This window comes from Pleurodeles waltl, chromosome 1_2 (assembly GCF_031143425.1).
Source record: "Pleurodeles waltl isolate 20211129_DDA chromosome 1_2, aPleWal1.hap1.20221129, whole genome shotgun sequence".
NCBI lineage: Eukaryota > Metazoa > Chordata > Amphibia > Caudata > Salamandridae > Pleurodeles > Pleurodeles waltl.
This window is the reverse complement of record NC_090437.1, coordinates 845752389-845769485: the sequence shown is the minus strand read 5'-3', so window position 1 is coordinate 845769485 and position 17097 is coordinate 845752389. Positions and strand designations below refer to the sequence as shown.

Genomic DNA, 17097 nt, shown 5'->3' with positions numbered 1-17097 from the left:
GAGGAGGATGATGAAGAACACATCTCCGTCATCTTGTTCACAGGATGGAGGCAAGACAAGAAACAACCACCCCCCATGAGCACAGTGTCAATAAATAACACTCCAGCACTGGTGCTCATGCTCATGCTTTGGTTAATGTCATGGACAATGCTATGTACCAACAGCTCTCGCCCAAACCGAGCCTGACTCTCAGAAAAACAAAGATCTATACCTATGAAGGACGTGACCCGCTTCCCTTCCAAGGCACCATCGAGGTATCCATAGCAAATGGACAACGCACTACCAATGCAAAGTTTTATGTAGTCAAAGGAGACCAAGGCACTCTGCTGGGGTGTCACACCGTGAAAGACCTAGAACTGGTATTCTTTGCTCACCAGGTGTATGAATCGCCCACCGAATCTCTCCTCAGTGAATTCCCGCAGCTATTCTCAGGGCTAGGGAAGCTCAAAGGCAAGTGCGTTCAATTTCACGTCGACCCAGATGTGACACCAGTGGCACTGAGACACCGGCGAGTTCCCGTCCACCTCAGGCCTGCAGTAGAGAGAGAACTACAGCTGTTAGAAGACCAAGGGGTGATCTAAAAAGTTGACGGGCCAACACCCTGGATTTTGCCGTTAGTAATTGCTCCCAAACCCAAACAGCCAAGAGCCATTCACCACTGCGTAGACATGCGTCTACCTAATTTTGCCAACAAGAGAGAACATCACATAACACCCACAATGGATGACATTATCGCGGACCTGAATGGAGCTCGGTGGTTCTCGAAGGTAGACCTGAACTCTGGATATCACAAGTTAGAACTAGACCCGGACAGTAGAAACATTACCACATTCTTGACCAACGTGGGGTTGAGATGCTACAAGAGGTTGATCTTTGGGGTGTCATCGACTGCAGAAGTGTTTCAGAACGCCATCAGGGAGTCACTTTCTGGGTTGGCAGAAGTAATCAACTTGAACAATGACATCCTGATCTTCTCCGAGACACATGAGGAGCACCATCACCGCCTGAGAGCCACTCTCCAGAGGCTCGCTGATGCAGGTCTCACCCTTCACAAGAGGAAATGTGCATTCTACCAAACATCAGTTGACTTCTTTAGGTACATATTCTCCAGGGAAGGGCTCCAGGTAGACCTGCGGAAAGCTGATGCCATTCACCAAGCCCCATCCCGCGAAATGCATTGAGGTCAGGAGTTTCTTGGGGATGGCGACGTACTGTGGCCTGTTCATACCCCAGTTGGCCACGATGGCGGAACCACTGCAGCAGCTCACAAAAGCAAGTCACAATGGGAATGGAGCCCTGACACCGACAAAGCCTTCATGACGTGAAGAAGGCTTTACTTGACAAAGTAACTATGGCCTACTTCCATCCAAAAAGACGGACTGAGGTAGTCGTGGATGCTAGCCCCGTGGGCCTGGGAGCCGTCCTCTTGCAAGAACAATGTCACCAGGAGGGGGCCCCAGTGGCATATGCCAGCAGGGCATTGTCTACCATAGAGACCCGGTACGCCAAGGTAGAAAGGGAGGCACTGGCAATCCGGTGAGCGTGTAAGCACTTCCACTTGTACCTCTATGGGCAGGAGTTCCAAGTGGTGACGGACCATAAGACTTTAGTCTCATTGTTAGCAGGGACTATGCGTCTGGCTCCCCCATGGATTGAACATTGGTCTTTTCTACTTCAACCCTACCAGTTCAGTCACCTACAGGCTGGGTGGGAACAACCCGGCAGACTACCTGTTAGGTCATCCCTCATTGGACACGCTGAACGCTTCTCAGGAGGGGGATGAAGAGAGCACCGATAATTTTGTGAGCATGATCATCCAGTCCGCCTGCCCTGTAGCCCTAACAGTTACGGACATTGCGGAGGCTGTGGAAGCCAACCCAATTCTCACCCGCGTCTGAGAAGCGCTCAGCAGAAAGCAATGGAAATATTTTCTTGAAGGTGTGAGAACACATGACCCTGAAGAAAGAGCCACCATGCAGGGGATGTGGAAGGTAAAAGATGAATTGTCGATGGGGGATGATGGTCTCGTCCTTCGGGGGCAGAGGATAGTCCTCCTTTGGTTCCTATGGAATCTGGTGGTAGATCTCGCCCATCAGGGTCACCAAGGTGCCGCCAAGACAAAAGCACGGCTTAGAGCCAATGTGTGGTTCCCGGGCATGGACGCAAAGGTTGACACATTGGTTGGCAGATGTCATTCGTGATTCATCACCTCCATTGAACAACCTGTATGCCCAATAGTCACCGAACTGCCCAGTCCAAAGCCATGGTCCAAAGACGGCATTCATGATAGATTCATACACGAGGTTTCCAGTGGAGGAGGTGATAGCCTCCACTTCCTTTGAAAATGTGAGACCAGTACTGGACAGTACTTTTGCAGTCTTTAGGCTCCCAGATGAAGTCTGAACGGACAGTGGTCCACCCTTTCAGGGTCAAGGCTTTAAAAACTATCTGGAAAGGTTTGCAATACGTCACTGCAAGATCACGCCCTACTGGCCGTAGGCTAATGGGAATGTGGAAAGATGTATGAGGACCCTAAACCATGCCCTGGGGATCGGAGTATAGTGGAACGAAGATGCAGAACACTGTTTGCACCAATTCCTGAGAGCCCACAGACAGACGCCTCATCGTACCACTAGCTTTGCTCCAGCTCCTCTGATGTTCAAGGTGGCCCCGCGGAATTGCATCCCGGCCAACTCTCAGTGGGAATATCTGGAGCTAAATGAGGAAGCCACCTATCAACACCCGGTACGGACCAATCAAAAGGCAAACAAGGGCAGAAGGTGTACCTGCGACTTCTATGTGGGTGATCATGTGGTTGTCAAAAATCGTGCCCTGGAGGGAAGTTTCAGACACCGTTCGATCCGGAACTATGGGAAGTCGTAAAGGTCCATGGTGCCAGCCTGTCGAGGAGATAGACAGGTTACAAGAAATGTTTCACACTACAAGCATGCTGGTGAGTCGAGGATGACTCAGGAGGAAGAAGAGGGTGGTGCTGTTGGGGAAAGTGAATGTGGAGCGGAAGGAAGGACGGACACCTGAGAGGCTTTGCCATCGGCAGGGATGGATCAATCTGGAGAAGCTGAAGAGGAAATGCAGGTCGATTGGAGTGAGAGGTATCATCTTCACCAAAATCCTGCACCCAGCCTGAGATTGAAAGACTTTGTTTGGTGACTATTCATGTAGATCCAGAGAACTCTGAAGCCCAAGAGTGGGTGGGACATCCGGACCTGGAGATCCTTTTGACAAAATAAACTGTGTATGGAGCGGTTGCTCCAACGATATATAGATATACTTTATGTTGTTTTTTTTGTTTTCTTGTTTCATTTATTTCTTGTTGTTCGTGATTAAACTCTTGGAGGGATGTAGAGTGCAACCCGGACTCTCCTATACTTTGTTGACCACAGCAGTCCGGTGTTCAACCAGCAACGAGTAAGGTGTCCGTTATTGATGAGGTGGGTGAGGGCCCACACTACAAAAGCCACCTTTGATGTTATAAACAAAATTGTGAGCCTGCCTGTTCTGAAACTCCTGTTTTTCAAACCCAGGAACTCTATGATCAAGGTCTCTAAGTTATATGATACCAAAATCGAGTAAATCAGAGCCCCATAACCGTGGTGACTTTTGCATCTGCTTTAGTCATGGCTCCCCCTGCCACATACACAATAATGTTTTTTACATTCTGACTGCTTTTTGGATGTTTTATTGTAATGACATATCAATGACTCTTCATACCATAAATCTGTCGCTCTTCCTCCATGTCAATCCTCTCATCTGGACAGTAGAGAATATTGTAGCCCTAATCATCTATCTTCTCTCTGTCTCTCTCCGAAGCCTGTGTTCCAATGCCCTTTAAGCAGGTCAGTGTTTTGCCATCACAAAAAAAAAATGGTAGGTGCTCTGGAACTGCTATCTCTTTCTATGTTTTGTATAAAGGGCTCAGACCCTACCCCTTAACTTTCTTATTTTTTTTAAATCATCAGCAACCCTAGCTCTAGCTCACTCAGGCTTCCTAGTTCCACATGGGACCGAGTCTGCCACCACTACAGATTTATGCAATTGACAGCAGGCAGTGGTGCTTTTACTACTTTAATCCTTTCGGGTTTGTTGGCAGCTATTCACACGGTCGACTATCGACGGCACATTGAAAAACTCTCCAAGATGGGTGTTGTCTCATATGCTTTTGAATTCCTTTCTTTTAGACAGAAATCAGGCAGTAACTCTTCTTCCCTTCCATTCAGCTTTCAAAAACCTTCCTGCCAGAGTGCTGCAGGGCTCCTCACTAAACTCCACTTTATTCAATGCTGATGTGACACCTCTACACCCATGCTATGTAATGTAGAGCTCCATATGCGAGATCCTCCACCGAGTTTTGAGCAACAATGTCCCTTTAATGTTGCATCATGAAACACAATGGCTTCAGTTAGACTGACAAGCAGAGCAGTACAACAGCATTAACACTGCTGGCTGGCACTGTAATGCTGCTACAAGCTTGAAAGCAGTGCCAGTGTCTTGAACTGAGCACACTTTTCGTAATTGAATGTACTTTACAAGTAGACAGTGTGACATACTTTCAGTAAGATACTCGTGTAAGAATAATTTGTCACTAGAAACACTGCAGATTGGCGTTATAAAATAGGTAGATAAAGCAATATGCTTAGGGAGGACTGTTTCTTCAACTGTACTGTTATTTTTGCCATGGTCTACAATGGATGTCAAAATGCATAACATTTTTAACTGTTTGTGTTCCTTTAGATGACACTGAAGGATTTCATGATATCTGTGGACCAAATAAGGAGCTGGATGAGGAAACGTGTCAATGTGTTTGTAAAGGGGGGTTGTGGCCCTCGAGCTGTGGACCTCACAAAGAACTGGACAGAACTTCCTGCCAATGCATGTGTAAAAACAAGCTTCTCCCCAGCTCCTGTGGACCCAACAAAGAATACGATGAAGACAAGTGCCAGTGCGTTTGTAAAAGGACGTGTCCGAGGAATCAGCCCTTAAATCCAGCGAAATGCACCTGTGAATGTACAGAATCTCCGAACAAATGCTTCTTAAAGGGCAAAAGATTTCATCACCAGACATGCAGGTGAGGTGAGACACAGTGGGGATTTTGTAACTAAATCTGTGCATAATATGATAAACTTCCCTGCTATGGTATGTTCTATAGATATGTTTGTTTCAAAGGAACACCGAACATTAATTTTAGTCTTCTGTACTTAACAGCTGCATGTCGCGAAAAGTCATTGGCCCATTGCTCTATTAGCTATTTGTACCTCAACTAAAGGACTTATTTAGAGTGTGACACATGTACAACCTCTGCCAAACATCTCTGGCAAAGTGCTGTCTAGTAGGGCCCATCAGGCATTGCAGTGCTGGCCTGACAAGGAGCATGGCCCGATGATGAAGCATGTCACCCAATGGTGAGAGAGGGCTACTGTTCCTGTAAGACTAATATATGTGACTGAAAAGACCCCCTACCCTAATTGGTGGAATGGAGTACTTTCTTTTGGAACAGTGCATCTTATTTCAGTTATAGGTTCATGTAGGAAGATTGATGCACTGGACCACATAATTCTCCCTAGTTTTGTACCCCAAAATTTTTTTGGGGTACAACATCTGCCAAAAACAGTGGTGGATGTCCTGTTCACTCTCTTTAAAGCCCATAGATGCCATATCCACTCTAAATTGGGAGGATTGGACATCTGACGCTTTTTAGAAGATATCCTGCATCCGCTATTCGCTAAATCAATAAATAAATTAAAAAATACTTACATTTTAAACCGTGTAAGTTGTTGATTAAATATGAGTAAAGCAAGCTAATTTGCTTTATTGTCATGAAGTTAAAGGAGCCAATATGGGTGCCTTCATTCAAGTGCTTTACAACATAATGTTTCATCGCTTCCAAGACTGAGTCATGTTATTCGCCATATACAAATAGCATCCGCAACTCCCGTCCAAATTTGACAGAAACCTAAATTCATTGTGTAGGTTGAAAGCCCACCTATTCCAAACCACAAGCCGATGTTTGGTATGGGTGTCAATCAACATTTAGTAAGGCAACCTGTCTGTGTGCAAGGATACACTGCAACAGGCACAGTGGCAGCAAGGGTAGTGACTAACCACAGAGACAATATAGCGCTGCTAGCCAACATGGAGACAGACATGTAAGAGTGGGCAGAAACAGTGGTCGGGCCACTAAGAGATAAACTGAGGAGGGGCAGTAATGGGTAGTTGGTATGTGAAAATCTTTTAAACAGAGGAGTGTAAAAATTACCTGGAGCGATGGACAAGACTTGTCATGAGGGGGAATATCACTTATTGCTTCAGATCTGGGTGCTTAAGTTTTAATCCCTGAAGTGCCCAGGGCAGAATGTCAATCTGTGACACCTTGTCATGGAGTGGGGTGGGGTCACAAGTCTCACTGACCCCATGCCATTCTGTGACAAGTTGGGACTGCTTAATTCCCTCATTGGCTGACCTTAGGTTAGCCAGTGAGGGAAGGCAGCAGTCCCAACCCTCCTGGGACCTCCGAGGCAGAGCTAAAGTTAAGTGTGTGTGTGTTTCCTAAATGAATGTTCTAAAATTACTGCCCACCACTGGTGTTTCAGGAGCTGTCTTTAAATGATAGATAGGTGCAATCCATATCATTCACCTCCTTCTCTTCACAATTGAGATCTCTAAAGCGCAGTGTGCTGCAATCACTCTAGATTGAGTTCTAAGCTTGGAGTGATCTGATGGTGGATTCTCACCCATTTTCTAAAGCTAAAACCTCTAAAAACTGAAGTTCCGCTAAATCATGCAAAAAAGAGCAGTGAAACAACCTCAGTTGGCCTCTGATCATGGAACCATTCCCAGCTCCAACCTACAGCATCAGAAATCTGGACATCTCTTTAGATTCCTCTCTCTCTGTCGATTAATGATGCCAGTTGTTGTTTTTTTATTTAAAAAGTCTGTAAAAATGCTTTCATTTTGGATTCTTCCTTTCACTTACCAGTCACCAATGCTTTCATCCAGTCTAGAGTTTATTACAGCAGCACAATCCATCTAGCATCCCTGACAAAACCGTTACAACACAATATTTCACCAGTTCTTAGATCACTTCACTGGCTACTCATCCATTGCAGGATATTTTTTAAGTCTATGACTATTCTACACACACCAAAACCTCCATTTATGTTAGCCTTAAATTGTCCGTGGTGTGTACCGCCTAGAACTCTACTTTCAGCAGACCAGTTCCACCTACAGATGCTCTCATTCAGACTTGCCTTCTATGGGGAAAAAGCATTTTTGTTGCTGCATTCTTGATTTGGAACTTTATCCTTTCTGACTTTCATTAACAACTTTTGAAAAAAACAATTTGTAGCCAATTGTGTTTTATTACTTTTGTACTTTAGATGCTTTGCTTCCTGTTCCTGTTTCTGTTTCTTCAAGTCTGTATTAAGAAGTTTGACTCTACAGTGCTAAGAGGCTCATGCTTATGTGCGCTCACAAATAAAAATAACATACCAGTAGGTTGCTGGCTTCTACATCAGACGATCGCTTACCTGGATCAGAATCAACTACTTGATGCCTCCCAATCCGGCTTCCGCAGCAATCACAGCACCAAAACTGCCCTGATCGCAGTCACCGACGACATCCGAAGCCTTCTCGACTGAGGACAAACAGCAGCTGTGATCCTCCTCGACCTCTTGGCAGTCTTAAATACCGTATCCCACCATATGCTGATCGAAAGACTTCACCACATTCGCATCCAAGGGGATGTGCTCAGATGGAAGAACCAAGAAGATCTACCTTTCATCTTCGAACCCAAGGAGTTCATCCATGGTGTCCCCCAAGGCTCATCCCTCAGCCCCACACTCTTCATTGCATATGTGACCCCACTGGCCAATCTCGCCAGATCCCATGGTCTCAACATAATTTCCAATGCAGATGACACCCATCTCATCCTCTCACTTACTGATGACCTCTCCACCACCAGAACCAGCTTCCACAGATGCATGGCATGCTTTGCTGATTAGATGAAGAACAACCGCCTGCAGTTGAATACAGACAAGACGGAAGTACTGATCTTTGGCAACAGCAGCAACACATGGAGCGACTCATGGTTGCCATCAGACCTAGGACCCACACCTATTCCCTCCGACCATGCCAGAAACATCGGAATCATCATTGACAACAAGCTCACCATGAAATCACAGATCAACGCCGTCTCCTCCACCTGCTTCCTCGCTTTGCACATGCTACATAAGATCTACAAATGGCTACCTCCAGACACGAGACACACTGTAACACAGGCCCTCATCACCAGCTGACTGGACTACTGCAAAATCTTCTATGCAGGAATCAACACGCACCTCCTACAGAGACCTCAGGCCGTACAGAATGCTGCAGACAGGCTCATCCTCGGCCTTCGCTGATGAACCCACTTCATACCCCACCCCAGGCAACTCCACTGGTTCCCCATACAGAAGATATGCCAATTCAAGCTGCTGACCATCACACACAAGGCACTACACAACCAGGGACCCACATACATCAACCACCGCCTGAACTTCCACCAACCATCAACAAGACCACGCTCTGCCTCCTTTCACTTGCCATACTCCCTACATCTACCGAAGCAGAAGTGGAGGATGCTCCTTCTCTCACCTTACAGCAAAAACCTGGAACAGCCTCCCAACACACCTCCAGACCATCACCTCACTTCTGAAATTTTGAATGGCCCTCAAGACCAGGCTGCTTGAATAAGCATCCGGGACCCGCAAGCTCCTGGACACGTTTTTGGGTAATAAGTCACGCTTTATAAATCCTGATTGATTGACCAAGATTCTGATGAACATGGCATTCTGTTAAGGATTCCAACCCTTTGCTTAGAGGTACAGCATTTAGCATCATCTGAAACCAGATGACCACGTAGTAATCAAAGGGGATGCATACTGAATAGCTGCCCAGAGATTAAAGATTTTGATGGCTGACATCAGGGAATAGATTCTGCAACATGACTTGGGCATAAGAATGAATGATAAATGAACCAAACTTAATTAAGAGTGCAGGGATCTCAACAAAGTGTCCATTCCCTTTAGGATCATAGCAAGCAGGAAATGTAAACTTTATACATAATAGCAAGCATGAAATTTAAATGCAAGATTTGGAGGGCCCTTTAAAACGTCAGATAATTAGACAAATGAGATCAATAGATGGGGTTTTGCATTTGGCACTGCCTTTTACTACAACTAAACACATCCAGAACGAAGAAGAGAATATAATATATCCTTAGAGGAGGATCACAAATATGTTTTATTCTTTGGAACACAAAATTATATTTACTGCACACATCATTGACATGTGTATAGACATTGGTTTTAGTATGTTACGTATCTTCTTGCTTTCTTTGTTCCTTAACCAAGTCATTCTTTTGAACATGTCACTCACACTCTTCCACACTGCCTTCCCTACCATTTCCTCCCTAGAGATATGTAGATATTGTGATGGCAAGAACACCTTGCTTTTATAGAATGGGAGATGCGATCCAAAACAGTACAACTCCTAATAATCTATTAACATTCCTGAATGTGCAGCAGTATGCTCAAAGATGGAAGTTTAACTCACATAGGACTTCAGGAACCTGCAGAAATTTACAGAAGATCTGCTGCCACAAGGGAGTCAATGTGCCTTTCAAAAGGATTTGTATAAAGGCAGCAACTCCTAATCTGAGTTCATAATTTAGGTATGTTGTTTAATAAGAGCTGCTCCTCCCACTCTCAAATTACTGCTTTTGGTAAATCTGTCTTCTTCCACCTTGGTTAGATTCAAGGAGACATGGCTTTTCTTTGATCACCTCAGAAAAACACCCAAAATATTGGTGTGGTTATGTCCTGCCTTGATTATTGCAACAGTATCTACACAACCTTCCAGAAGAAATGAATTGATAAGTTTCAACATGGGCATAGCAACGTGGCTACCCTCCTGTGTTGCCTAAACCACCACACTCACATTACGCTGCACTGAAATCCTCACATTGGAACTGTCTACATTAAACATATTTTTTCAAAACCCTGTTTTCCTTAGACCTGTGGGTCAGACTACATCCAGACTGTTCATCCTTTATGACTATTCAGTCGAAATCTACTGCACTGCCAGCCAACTTGTTATAAGAAATTCAGTCCCCACTTTTTGCAAATTCTTTCTTTATAGCTAAGGCCCACAGTGGGGTGTTGCTTGGTAGTCTTCATTCAGTATCTATTGGTGTTTTTAATTTGTATGTTGTTTCTGAGTACCGTCTTCGATTGTTCTGTATGTACACTAGAAAAACATCTTCTGTGACTACATCAGGAAGAAGAAACCCATTTGAAAAGATGGCTTACCTGAACGTTTGGCACCAAATGTTTTTAAGCTCTGTTAACCTTTTCCAGTTTTTTAGATTACCTTTGTTTGGAGCATGAGACATTTAGGTCTGCCATCATCGATGTCTTTGTGTTGCCTGACTATTTGTTTTTGGTGGCGGGGGGGGGGGCTTTCGATGTTTGTATCCCATATTCATCCTATACATTTTTTCAGGCTTCTCCAGAGATTTTCACAGCCTGGTAATTGTGGCATTCTCATAAATAACAGATCATGTGTAGGCATTTCCTGGTAACACAAGTTAAATGTCACAGCCATAGGTTTGGGAGGAGCATATATGCCACTGGACCCGATTAAGGCAGGAGACTCCCAATTTTCAAAGCAAAAATGACTTTATTTTAACTGTCTCCTGTCTAAAATTGTCTGTCTGTGATTCAATATAAGTCAACAGGTAAAATCCATTCTCCTGATTTTTATTTAAAAATCTCCCACTTTCCAGATTTAAAATGTTAGCATGTATGGAAGAGGAAAGTTTGGTATGTTCATGTGGATCTTACTATTTTGTAACATATGATACAGGCCAACTGTAACTTGAAATTATGAAAAACCAGGTCTAATTCTTTGCTTTCAATTCTTTTTCTAGTTGCTACAGATTACCGTGCACAGTTCGAACGAAACGCTGTGATTCTGGCTTTTACTTCAGTGACGAAGTTTGCCGCTGTGTGCCCACATATTGGAAAAGACCTCATGTTAACTAGTGAAGAAATGAAGTAACCATTTGACATTTTGGTGTACATTTTTGTCCAAAAAAAGGAGAACACATTGCAGGGCTAACTTGGATATTCCATTACATCAGAGACTCTAAAGAATCACAAAGACTTGAGCACATTGTGCATTCCCGAGCAAGTAAAATCAGCTGTGCCTCATTTTATGCAAAGAACTGAAAATGGATTTTTCCATCAATGACCAAACAGTCTAGGTTTTCCTCAAGATTTTTTTAAGATAATGACTATATAATTTATTTCCACAAAAATATTGTGCCGCATTCCTGTTTATAGCAGTAACAATTTGTAAAGTTCACTGTGATTAATATTTTTATATCATGCAAAATGTGTTTAAAATAAAAAGAAAATTGTATTATATTCTATGCTAGTAAGAATTTCTAATCCAATACAGTATTATATTGTTGTGGCTTTGTTCGGTACACACTTAGGTATGCATGATTGGGTTTACAGCTTAAATGCCCCAGTTACAGATATTGAATCTGAACATTTGGATGTACAAGAATATAAGACAGAACTATTTCTCTCTTAAACAAAATATAGACATATTTACATTCCTGGAAAAAATAAAAAACAGGCAACAAAGGGAACCTAGAATGCACACCTCATGTAGTTCAACATTCCAGAAAATAGTGTTCCAGTCAAAGTACTAACATTGGGTGCTAAGCACTAAAGATATAAAATTATCCAATAGTATCTAGTCGAGAATATAAATGTGATCCTACATTAATTACAGAATGATTTCACACCATTAACCATATTTTTTGCTTATAACCTATGAGATTCAGCCAACGTTTTGAGCAATGCACATGGTTCAATCAAATTTGTTCAGTATGTGTTGTCCAAAGTTCCTCCGTTTAAAAGTATGATATGCAATGTCGTCCATTACTACTTCTAGAAAAAGGAGTAATATCCAGAAATGAAGATGATTATGCATAAATGAATGGAGAAAAGTTGGAAAAACATGCTGAATGAATTAGCCCGAATTATGTGTGATGCTTACAACCTCAGATTAATCTTATGTATAATAAAGAATGAACATTTTTAATAGTGTGCAATCATTCCATAATCAATTCAAGTTTAAATTGCTATCTAATATTATTGCTATTATCAGAGTATTTACAATGTCAACTCGTTGATTTTGTGTACCTCACAAACATTTACCCTTCTTTTAACTACTTTTGGTACTTTATTTTAGTCACTGTAATTTGTTTAACTTTTTTGTCAGGGAAATATAGTTATTTGGGTTTCGATTCACAGAGCTATTTGTGTCCCTAAATGAGCACATGCCAGTGTTTTGACGGGTGAATGCATATGCCTAATTTGCAGATTGAGGACAGGAAAATGTTGCGCTTGTAAATGGAAATTCGATCAGTATGGTGGAATATTGTTAGAATGGATTTTTGTGCTTCGAAAGTAGGTTCACAAGGAAAATTTGGTGACAATCCATAAACATGCAAGTTCGTAGGTGATCGCACATCTTTTGTGTTTTATGGTTTTATTTCCACCTGTGGAAATGTTCATTTGCACAGGGGTAATCCTGGGAATCTGTAACCAAAGTTCTTTATGAATTCCATGGAAGTAGCAAATGTAGGCCAATTATAGGTATAAGTCCACATGTGTAGATTTCTTGGAGATTTGTGAATCAGGTCTGGCTAGACAGACTATTTTATGTAAAACAAAGCTATTCATCTGCCTTATTCTCCAAAATAATTTTTCAAATGTTTTATATCAGAATCAAATTCTGATGGCCCTGTTTGCATTGCTGTGTTCTGATGAGGTTCAACTAGTTGCCACACTCTGGCTTTACCTTCAGGTGATTTGAATAGTGCTTCTATGCAGTGTACTCGTAACTTCCTCACACACAACATATTTTCTGAAATGCACATGGATCATGAGTGGTAGCACAAATCATCTCACAATGTTCTATGTTTGAGGATGGTGTCAAGCATCATAAATTAACACTTGTTGTTTACTTCTAAATGGTTTTTCACCTGATGAAAAAATGCAAATTGACACCTAATTACTAAGTTGCTAAATAAATTGGTAATATGAATAACTCATTTAACTAGATCATATTCGCCGTGTAGGGCTTGACAATTTTGAGGAATGTTTTTGTGTTCACCAGTGTGAATGAAAAATGAACACCTATGTTGTTATCACTCTTGACCATTTTAAACTGATTGGCAATTAGACAACCATATTATATATTTTTGAGGAAACGTCAACAACAGACAAATGTGTCCAAAGTTGGAAAACGTTAATGCAGGAGTGGCCTACAGAACTAGGTAAATATGCATAGTTTCCCATCAGTCATAAAGAACAGATGTCAAGCTGGTCACGCCAAAAAGTGACACTGCAGAGGCCACATAAGGGATGTAATCACACCATCTAAAATCCACTTGTTTTGACTGAGTGAAATACAAATTGGGATGCAATTAGTCATCTACTATCAAAAAGCACAATAAAACTGACCTGTTTGTGAGTAGAAGGTGCGGTAACCAAAAAACAAATATTATATCCAACATTATAGGAGTAACTGTAGAGGTTAGATGAATGAATTGGTGCAACTAAAGGCTGAATCTATAAGATTAACAGTAAAGTAGCTAAATGAGAACTCCAAGGAATTCCAAAGTTAAGGAATAAGACGTGAAGGAAACATTCATACAAATGCTTTCTGACATCCTCCCTGATATAACCAATAAGATGCAGTTTAACAGCGTTTACTCGGGTCCTGCCATGACAATCAGTTATAGAAATATGTGATTGACAAAGGAGTGAACATACTGCAAGGCTGGAAAGGCTAGTTCTGAACGGGTGACCAGGATCACAGGAATCCATGGTAGCATTTTTTTAAAGTGGTACTTCTGAATTATTTTAATGGACATCAAAATGCACGTGTTAGAGAAATATTCATGATTGTTAAGTACACATGTTTCAAAGGATTCACTTGCTCTTTTTATTGTACACTGGGCAATGACTTAATGGCTATTATGTTAACAGAAATTAGTTCTATGCTGTGCCAAAGTAGTTCTGATATGCTGCCAACCACAGCTGTGTGGAAATGCTCAAAACATGATAATGACCTGTTGTCTACTTTATGGACAAGATCCCTCTATAATCCATAATGTGCCCACTGGCTGAAATGTAACTCTGCAGTAATCATGGAATGCCATCTATTTTCAGGTGCTCTATGCCTTTGAGTATTTTAAGTCTTTATAGTCTTTCTTTAGTAAAAGGCACTGCCATAATAGTTAATTGATCATAGAAATTATTCATTGTAATTTATAACAGGAAGTCGGATAGAGATCAGTTATTGCCAATATGTGCTCTTAATACAAAATAGAAACAACTTGTTTGCTTCTACTTGCCAACAATACATCATCAATATCAGTCCTAGTTAGCCTTAGATTATGTTGTGTTTCATTAGTGCTCCTTTTGCTGCAGCGCATCCACAGAAGCTTACTCCTCCTGCTTTGGCCTCTGCCGAGGTAAAGCAATGTTCTTGACTCTCCTGAGCTAGTGAGTTTCTTACCCTGAGGAGCAGCATACATACAGCAGTAAAGAGACACTTTTCTTTCAAAAGCCATATTTGTTATTTGTTAGCAGTGCTCATTTCTGCATGCCATCTGCCAATTTCATCACATCATCTATGAAAGGGGGATTATCTGTTGACCCTGTACAATACAAATCCCTAAGAGTAACAACATGGTTTAGTTATTAAAAAGGCAGTATGATATTGTGACATTTGGATCTGACCCACATCTGTAAGTTCTTTCCAATACAGAATCTTAACATACACTCCCTGTTTGAGGTCTGGGTAGGAGTGCTACATAGACAGTATGTTTGCTGAGTGAACTTCCAGTACACATGGTTGTGGGGAATTACTGCTGTAATGCATGTAATTCTCCTTGGATCTTAATCCCTTTGCTGCTAAGCCTTGTCCCCCTCTTGTGCTAAGCCTTTTTTGGCTATTTGGGAAGTCCCCTATAACTTTTTGTCCACATAAGCTATCCTTGCCAAATCGGCGCCCTGTTTTCCAACATCCTGGGGATTCCAAATGTACCCAGGGTTTATGGATTCCCCATGGAGGGGACTGAGAAATCTGCCAATAAACAGCTACATTTAGGTTTTTGGGGGAAAATGGGAAAAAAGTGCTGCAGAAGAAAGCATCTGTTTTCCCCTGCAAATGGAATCAACAAAGGGTTTGTGGTGCTAAAATCACCATCTTCCCAGCTTTCGGGAACAGGCAGACTAGAATCAGAAAACCAAAACTGTTTTGCCATTTTACTGGGACATACCTCATTTTTTCTATTTTTTGTGCTTTCAACCTCCTTCCAGTTAGTGACAGAAATGGCTGTGAAACCGATGGTGGATCCCAGATATACATTTCACACAAAAATAGACAAAATTCTGAATTCAGCAAGGTGTCATTTGTGGAGACACATCATGGTTTTCCTATAGAAGTAACAGTTGAAATAAAAAAATATTGAAAAAAACAGCCATTTCTGTCAATGTTTTCATCTGTAACTTTTTCTAAATATGACAGATTTTTGAAAGCAATATAATGTTACACCCACTGGACTCCTCTGATTGCAGGGACATATGGGCTTGTAGGTTTTTCAAGAACCCAAGCTACACAGAGCCAATAACTGAGCTGCACCACACAATGTTTTTTTTCATTGTGTACCGGGCATACAGAAATTCATTTGGTAAAATATTTAGAGTGAGAAATAGATATTAAGGAAATGTATATAGTTCCAAAATGGGCACAAGGTATGGAGTTTAGAAGCAGTGGCTATTTGCACATCTCTAAATTTGGGGGGACCTATATTACCATGTGAATTAGAGGGCATTTCTCAAAAATACTTCTTTCTTACACACTGTCTTACATTTGGAAGGCGCAAATGCAGAAAAAGACAATTGGTAATAACACTTGTTCTGTTCTATGTTTCCCTAAGTCTCCCGATAAAAATGGTACCTCACTTGTGTGCGTAGGGCTAGTACCCAGGAAACACCCTAAAATGCAACGTGGATGTGGATTTTAGGCTGTAGCTCAGCCAGCACTTACGGAAACCTAGCAAACCTGTACATTTTTTAAAACTAGATACCTAGGAAAATCCAGGAAAGGGTGACTTCTGGGGCTCTCACCAGGTTCTGTCATACAGAATCTTTTACAAACCTCAAAATTTATCTAAACACAACACATTTTCCTCACATTTCAGTGATGTAAAGTTCTGGAATTTGAGGGGAGCCACAAACTTCCTTCCAGCCAGCAATCCCCCAAGTCTCCTGATAAAAATAGTACCTCACTTGTGTAGGTATTCCTATTGCCCACAACAGGAAATGCCCCAAAATGCAACATGGACACATCACATTTTTTCACTGACAACTGATGCGTTTTTTGCAAAGTGCCTAACTGTGGATTTTGGGCTCTAGCTCAGCCAGCACTTTAGGAAACCTAGCTAACCTGTACATTTTTGATAACTAGACACCTAGGGAAGTCCATGATGGGATCACTTGTATGTCTCTCACCCGGTTCTGTCACCCGGAAAAACACATGTTCCTCATATTTCAGTGATGCAAAGTTCTGGAACCTGAGGGGAGCCACAGATGTCCTACCATCCAGTGTCCCCCAGGCCTCCCGATAAAAATTGTTCCTCACTTGTGTGAGTGGGCCAAGTGCCCGTAAGAGGGAAGGATCTAAAATGCAATGTGGACACATAAAAATTATTTATCAAGAAACAACAATTTTTTGCGAGGCGGCCACCTATATTTTTGGTCCTGGGCTCGGCGGCCATCTAGGGAAGCCTACCAAACTCAGATATGTCTTAAAGATAGACACCCGGAGGAGTCCAGGGAGGTGGAACTTGCATGGATCCCTCAATGTTTTCTTACCCATAATCCCCTGCAAACCTTACATTTAGCTAAAAAAAAATCATATTTTCCTCACATTTCTTTGTGGGATTACCTC

The 17097-nt window shown here is 42.1% G+C and overlaps 1 protein-coding gene across 1 annotated transcript in view; it reads left to right on the top strand.

Moving 5' to 3' along the window:
• Positions 1-11483, top strand: part of VEGFC (vascular endothelial growth factor C) — a 343465-nt gene extending 331982 nt beyond the window's left edge. Inside the window, exons 6-7 of the mRNA XM_069244682.1 lie at positions 4753-5086; positions 10985-11483. Of these exons, the coding sequence (XP_069100783.1) occupies positions 4753-5086; positions 10985-11099 (449 nt within the window). The 3' untranslated portion in view covers positions 11100-11483. The remainder of the gene's footprint in view (positions 1-4752; positions 5087-10984) is intronic.
• Positions 11484-17097: the final 5614 nt, after the last annotated feature.